The sequence below is a fragment of the Carya illinoinensis genome, chromosome 3 (genome assembly GCF_018687715.1).
Source record: "Carya illinoinensis cultivar Pawnee chromosome 3, C.illinoinensisPawnee_v1, whole genome shotgun sequence".
Classification (NCBI taxonomy): Eukaryota; Viridiplantae; Streptophyta; class Magnoliopsida; order Fagales; family Juglandaceae; genus Carya; species Carya illinoinensis.
In genome coordinates, this window is record NC_056754.1 from 8,411,142 (window position 1) to 8,419,392 (window position 8,251).

The 8,251-nt window shown below is 34.3% G+C and overlaps 1 protein-coding gene across 1 annotated transcript; it reads right to left on the bottom strand.

Moving 5' to 3' along the window:
• Nucleotides 1-1,314: 1,314 nt before the first annotated feature.
• Nucleotides 1,315-4,378, bottom strand: LOC122303047 (receptor-like protein kinase FERONIA). Its single transcript, XM_043114576.1, has one exon. It carries the CDS (start codon nt 4,223-4,225, stop codon nt 1,505-1,507), a length of 2,721 nt encoding a protein of 906 aa, XP_042970510.1. The 5' UTR covers nt 4,226-4,378; the 3' UTR covers nt 1,315-1,504.
• Between the last annotated feature and the right edge of the window lie 3,873 nt (nt 4,379-8,251).

Below are 8,251 nucleotides of genomic sequence, written 5' to 3' on the forward strand. Positions count from 1 at the left end.
AATACATTATATTTTTATATGTTTTCATGATTACATAACATCTATCATATCTTGAGGACGTTGCAAACAAAATCCAAGATAATGAATGGATGATAGTCTTAGGCGCACAAATGAGTGAATCTTAAAAATTGCACCAAAATAAGCTTATTGTATTGTCTGTTAATAACATCCAATGGAAAATAGGATAACTTTTCAAACATTCCTTTTTAAACTTTTAGTTGTTGTAATATATAAGTACAAAGTATTCATATGTAGTTATAAATATGTTTGTAAAAATTTTATGTTGTACCTATAAATATTTTGTAGATAATATATATAATATTTATCATGAGCAAGAAAAATTGAAAATAATTACTATATAAATTTTGCCTAAACTAGGCAAACGTCCAAAGGACGTTTCTTCTACTAGTATTATATAATATGAAGATGTAACTTTCTTCTCTTGCTTAATGCTACACCGCATTTGCTTGTTCACGAAGTCTCTGATTTTCTATTACATCTAAACTTTAACTACCACTGTCTTTATTTGTTTTTCCCATGAAGCGTTCAAAATTATTTCAGATGTGATTAAAGTTCTCTAAAATCAGCCGTTGAGGAACTTTGAAGATGGTTGTAATCTTGGATCAGGATTATTGTGATGTAAAACTGTAAAATTAATTTTTTGCATTGTGATGTAAACAATGTAATATGTATTACGCAGTGTATTGTATGTGTGTTGGTCTATTATTATTATTATTATTTTTATAAAAGTTTGAATGGACAATAAAAAGTTTAAAAAATGCCTATAAAAACACTTAATCTATAAAAAAAAAATAAATAAATAAGCATAAAAGTCTATAAATTCTGAAAAGTGTTACATACGTCTCTTGAGTTTTTAAATACGGTCAGATTTATGTGATTTCTCTTCAACATTACACATTATTTATGGCATAATTTTTTCTAATTTTCTAATTTATCTTACAAATTTAATTATGTGGCATTGCGATGTAAAAGTATCTGTTTTCTAATTTGAACCGAAAGTTGATGACATACTAGTAAAAGACCTAGCATGTTACCTACTCCAATAATTGAAAAATTATAATATACAACTTCACCAAGAAAGGACCAAAAAAGATGTATCTTATTTTCCATCCACTTTAATGGTAAGACTTGAACCAATATTTTATTATCAGTTTTCATTGACTTGATGGTTGCCAAATGTAAAGTGCTCAATCTTAGGGAACATGACATAGTTCACGAAATTTGTGTACGTGGTGGTATACATAAGTTTTAAAAGTTAAATAAATAAAAATCAAATATTAACCACAAGAACTTAAAAAACCCCTGGAATACATTAGATACACTTGAGGATCTATACCTTTATTCACGCAAACTAGAATCCCGACAATAACTAATTTTATCACATACTCGCATTACCACTGTCATCCTGTCTCTAAATAATACATGATTCTAAATATATAAAACAAAGCAATAGTTTATTGATCAATATAGCAAGTACCTTCTTTTACCGTCCTCGAGGATTCATTATCTCAGAAAACACAGCTCCAGAAGACACCAGTCTATCTGAATCCTTATTTGTACTGCTAAAATTACTTTGTTCGGCACTACTTGTCATCGTCACCACGCTATTGCTGTATATACTTGACACTTGCCCACCGCTACTACTGAACATGTTATTACTATCCTCACTCTTGGATTGAGGAAGGAGAGCCTTCTCAGCATCATTCATCTCCAATTCAACCACATGATCACCATGCTTGGCAACCTTTTCAATACTCTCTTGCAATTGCAATGCGAACTCAAGGCCCCACACCACATCATTCATTGATGGACGTTCGGCTCCACTGTCATGCAAACAACTCACAGCAACCTCACCAAATTTATTCAAACACTCGGTTGCAATTTGACCCTTCAAAGTTGGATCAACAATCTGATCAAACTTTCCAATGCGAGAGCTTTGTCGGGCCCACTCTGCAAGGCTCACTTGCTTCTTCTCAGTAGTTTTCAATATTGGTGGCCTTGCAGACAACACTTCACACAGGACAACTCCGAATGAATACACGTCGGATTTATCCGTCAATTGTTGCCGCCTGTAATACTCGGGATCTAGATACCCAAAGCTACCCTTGACGACAGTGCTAACATGGGCCTTAGACACGCCCGTGGGTCCCGTTTTGGACAACCCGAAATCAGACACCTTGGCAACCCATTCCTCATTCAGTAAGATATTTGTGGTTTTCACGTCACGATGAATGATGGTTTGTTTCGCACCCGTATGTAGGTAGCTCAAACCTCGTGCTGCACCGATGCAAATCTGAAGACGCTGCTTCCATGAGAGAGGAGGATTGTTGGACTTGTAGAGATGATCGCGTAGGGTTCCGCGGGCCATATAATCGTAGACGAGAATCATCTCCATACCATCGTTACAATATCCAATCAAAGAAACAAGATGCAGATGGCGGAGTTGTGAGAGCAGTTCAATCTCGGTCTCGAACTCGTGTACTCCCTGGTGAGAACCTGGTACCAAACGCTTGATCGCCACTGGGTGGTCCCCACCGTCTATATAGCCTTTGTAAACGTTACCAAACCCCCCGACACCAATGATCAGAGTGTCGTCGAAGTTGTTGGTGGCTGCTCTAATCTCCGCCAATGAAAAGTATCGACTCAGAGCGGATGGTAGAGATGACTTGCGGGTCTTTGTTGACTTGGTCGTAGTGAACGAAAATGGACCCCACCAAGAGGTCCCATCACTGGAGCCCGAGTCCTTGACTCTCTTTCCCCTCCGGAGAATCAAGAAGCCGAGAATTGATAGAAGAATAAATCCGGCAACTCCACCAGCGGCGGCAGCAAAAATTGTTGTTCGATTCCCTTTCGAGCTTTTTTCCTGTGCTGGTGGCGCAATTGTTGGAGGGTTCGGTGGAAGTGGATCGGGGTTGGGTCCTGCAAGATTTCCGTTGCCGCTTACTTTAAATATTTCGACGCCATTCAAGATTGCATCCTGGTATGTTGTCTGCCCCTTTTGCGCTGCTCCTATTCCGACATAGAGATTCACTGTCTTCTCGGTTCCTTGACGCATCGAAACGGCGTAGTCTCTATACACGGGCACACCATTTCCACCACTCCACCTAATCACGTCGGCTTCTTCTTCGGCGGTTTGATTTGCTATGAAAATTTGGAATATTCTATCTGACGCTTGAGTAATTTCGGGTTGAAACTCGCAGAAGTGCAGCCTAATGAGGTAATCAAACCCAGAATCTACGGGGAATTGCCAGGTCAGATTGTAGCTCGGGTTGATGGTTGAGTCATTCCCCAGGGTTCGGGCAGTGCGATAGACAGCTTGTGGTGCGGTGTACTGGGGTACTATGGGGCTAAACTTCAGGACGATAGTATCGTTCAAAGGTAAGAATAACAATAATCCATGTTCTTTTAAGTAACTGGTGTCTTCTTGCCATTCCCGGAACATTCCGGTGTCATCGGCGGATGAGATGGCTTTCCCTCCAACGTTTAATCTGTATACCATCTCGAGAGAAGTACTGTTCTCGATGCGGTACCCGCTCTGCTGGCCGATAAGATAAAGCCCGTCAAGATTGTTAGCAGGAGTGTAATAGAGATTAGTAGGCATCGACAAGATTTCGATTCCGTTGATAAAAGCATAGGAATTGGAAACGTTCGGAGATGGAGTGAAGGTTATGTTCAACCTCTGATCTTCTTCGATATTGACACAGTATTCTCTGGATATGGTATCTATAGAATCGGCATCTGCGTTAAGTGAAGCGTTGAAGTTGCTAAGAAGGGTAAAACTACCAACTTTGACAGAGAATAGGGCATTAGAGCGGTCGAAGTTGGAGTAGGAAGCGGGGTAAAAGTATAGTCGAACGAATTTTTGGCCCGCAGTGACGGGGAATACGTAGGTGAACGGGGCTAGAGATAGCCGTGCATCGGTAAAAGGCACTAGGGGGACATTCGACGCTTCTTTAACTGTGCTGGTAAGAGATGGCTGGCTTTGTGATTGTCCGTGAGTGAGAAATTTTGAATTCACGTCTCCAATCCAGATCCGAGTATCTGATGCAGTTGAATTTCCAGAGGAGCCACAGTTGAGGAGAATTTGGTCGACCGGTGTGTAAGGATACGGAGAGTTACCGGCGACGGTCCTGGTCATGTGGTGCAGCAAGATGACGACAAGGCAGAGAGGAGCAAAACATGGTAGGAGTGGGCGCGTCATCATTGTAGCAGTGAGAAGACACAGAGGAGGTGTTTTGGTAAAGTTTAGAGTCTGCTGTATAAACACATATCATATCGAGCGAGGAAGACGGTGAGATGTTGCCCGGTGGCTGTGGGTCACTGAGCAGTGGATAAGTCTTCGCTAGTTGTCAAACGATCAGTCATGATCAGATAGCTAGGCAAAAGAGGGCAGTTTTTTCTTGGGAATAAACATAGAGTTATACTTTATTATTATTTTTTTAATTTTTTTAATATTTATAAAAGTGATTATTAATAAAATTATATATATTTTTAATTTTTTTAATAATAAAAATGTTAAAAAAATACTTAAAAATTATAAAAAAAATAAAAGTTTCAAATATAATAAAATAGTAAGAAAGTAATAGGTATACCATCACCCTTACTCAAATAAAAAATATAGAAATGAAGAGACTCAATGGTGTCGTTAATATGATTATTTCATTTAATCAATGGTATGATATTGTTAACTTGACCGTTATTAATTTTTTGCTTGACTTCTGAAGTATACAATAATCAATATTTTACAACGCGATCTTATACAATAACTATATTTAATTATGAAGATTACTCCGTGGACCGTAGTTGCAACAGTAAGGGCCATATTCTTTTTGACCTAGTGCTAAATGTAAGCAAATTGCAGTACTCGAGTGCAACAGTAAAAAACTTCAGTCTTGAGCATCCCTGTAGAAGTCCGTGAATTTCTGGCACAAAACATTTCTTTTCCTTTTGATATTTTATTCGTTGACTGACCGATAGCAACCAACTTGGAACCTATCTCTTTATCTTCACACGACTCTGAATTTGATCCAGTCAAAGTATGGGGTGATGAGAGTACATATGGTACAAGGAGCAGCATGCTTATAATTAATAATAAGAATAGAAATTACAATGTGATGCTCAAGGTAATGCCCAAAGCAGACGGCCATGAGCCATTATCTGCCTGCTTGCCTGCCATCTACAAAGTTGAGTCAAGTTGTAAACGTACCGTTCATCATTTCTATATATTTTATATATTTTTTTTCTCTTATTAAATATGTAATATATAGATGATAAATAGATGAATTTAATTAATTTAAAAAGGATAAAAAAATAATGGTGTTTAATATATGAAAATGATGAATAAAATATTTTAAAAAATAATTATTATATTTTAGTGTGATTATTTTTTTATAAATAACTTACGCGACACTTATACGATTAGGACTTGTGTCAGCATTACTCTCTAATTTTAATTTTCTAGACTCAGCATTTGCTGCACAGTCCCTTCCTTCCTCTTACGCGTATAATTTTCTATATTAAACTACGTTTAGTAGGAAATAAAATTAGTATAGTCAACCTAAAATAATGGGTCTGGTGTCAAAATCACAAATCGAACCGAGTGCCGTATGCTTAGTGGTATGAATTTTCTGTAACATCAATGCTACCCCACCAGAAATATTTGTGTAATTGCCTGAAAAAAACTGTGGCAGACTGTTCTTTTTAGCAATTAAATCGGAGTAGAGTTTGGTCCTACTCAGCTATTTTGGTTGATGGGGTTTACCCAAACAGATACGCTTTGGTAGACTTTTAAGTCTGTCTTAAGAAAATCTCTCGACTTGAGGTATGTTAATCAAATTTTAAAATATATACAAAAATAAGGGTATTCGTGTAACTATCTCACAACTTATTTTACTACCAACTCATGTGATAGTTTCATTTCATAGGAAGTATTAAAAAAATTTTATTATATTTTACATAACTACCCTCTATTTTAGAAAATAATAATAATAATAAATAATAATAAATTGTATATTTGTATGTATCATATATGGTTATGTGCAATTGCATTTAGTGGAATTGTGATCAAAACCTTTAATGCAACTCGCAAGAACGTCCCTTGAGAATCCAAGTTTAATGTACCAAAAAATAACTAGTACTCATTAAAAGGATCAGAACAGTTAGCACATAGAGTTGTACTTATGTGCACGGGTTGGCATGGCAGTATGTCATGACATTGCCACCTCAACACAACTAATAATATATGATCTTTGACCTTGCTGAGCTGGCATGCCACATTAGTATGATTGATTTTGTGTTTTGTGCCACATTAGTATTTCATTTTGTACTTAGGTTAACATAACATACTTTGTAGTGTTTTGTGCCACGATGGATAAGAAAGTTCTTGGCCACTTCATGGAGTATGCATACTTTGTAGTGTTTTGTGCAACGGTATGAAAGTTCTTGGTGACCTTTAGAGTGTACATGCGTCGATTTTTCTACCCAATTTAACGCCAAAACCTGATTATTATGAAATCCAAGAAAATCAAAACCCATATATATATACTTTAAAAAATGTTGTCTTTTTTCAAGTGTTTTGTGAATTGTTGTGATGTATATTTTCTCGAAGGTAATCAAGTTGGCTACTTAACCTCTTCTTTTTTTTTTTTTTTTTTTTTTTTAAGTGAGTGTGATGGTCTATTATTATTTATTTATTTTATAAAAAATTGAATGGGCAATATATATTTTTAAAAAATGCCTATAATAAAAATACTTATTCTATAAAAAATAATAAGCATAGAAGTTTATAAAAAAAATCCCTCTAAAAAGTGTTAAAAAGATAAAAGGAAAACCAAATTTAGGAAAAAAAAAAAAGACCATAAAAGAAGAAAATAAATATGTAAATGAAAAATTCTTCTAGGGATTGTCGACCCTTGCAAACGGTGGGTAGTCTGCTGACGTGGGCCGTCATATTAAATTTAAAAAAATGAAAGAAAAGAAGAAATGTGGGTTTGACTTGGCTTGTTCTTCAGGTTTCTACGAAATACTATTCTTAGCTGCACTTGCATTCGTGTGGTCTGAACTTTGGCTTGTCTATATTGTGCGTGGTCTTTGTTCGTGTGGTTCACAGTGGGCAGGTGGGCCATGTAGAAATTTTTAAAAATATATATATGTTGATTTTTTTTATTTAATAAAATAATATTAATTTATTATGTATTGGCTCCTACTCTAAAAATTATTTTAGCCCCTCCATAAAATTTAATTTGATATAAAAATAAAATAAATAAAACACATATCATATAAAATAAAATACATATTTTTATTATAAATAAAATTAAAAAAAAATTCTAACCATAATTGGTAATATTACTAACCTCTTTTCATTTTTCAAATGCAAGAGCTTGATAATAGGTTTAGTGAAGGAACGATAAAATTTTTAACCTTTAACTCTGCTTTGGATCCAAATGATGGGTATAAATCCTTTAATATTGATGATATATATTGTCTTGCGGAAGAGTATTATCCTTTTATTTTTTTGAGAATGAGAAAATCAATTTAAGGTTTCAATTAAAGCATTTTGAAGTTGATGTGCTTACCAATGAAATTTCAAGATTTGAGATCCATTGTAGATTTATGTAGAAGATTGATAGTGATAAAAATCAAAGACATATTATCTGATTGATAGATTAATTCATCTAATTTTGACTCTTCTAGTGTCTATAACAACCAGTGAACAAGTATTTTTAGTTATGAAGATTGTTAAAACAAGACTTCGCAACAAGATTGAAGATAAATTCTTAGAAAATAATTTAGTTATTTATATTGAAAGAGAAATAGTTAAGAATTTTAATTTAGATTCAATACTTTATTATTGTTTTTGTTTAAAAGAATACAAGTTGTAATTTTAGACACTTTATCTTTCTTTTATTTAATATATTTGTATAAATATTTGTATATTATTTTAATAATGTATTATTTTTGACATATCAAATACTTTTTTAATATATAAGTTATATTAAACATATTTTATTTTATTATAAATCTTTCTATCAAATTATTATGTAAAAAAATTATATAAAAATAGAATAAAAAAGATTTTATATATATTATTTTAGTTTTATTTGACAGTAAATTATTGGCTCAGCCACTGTCCTTGTGCGTGCAATTTTCTATATTAAACTCCGTTTAGTAAGAAATAAAATTAGAATATTCAACCTAACATAATGGATCTGGTGTCACAATCACAAATCGA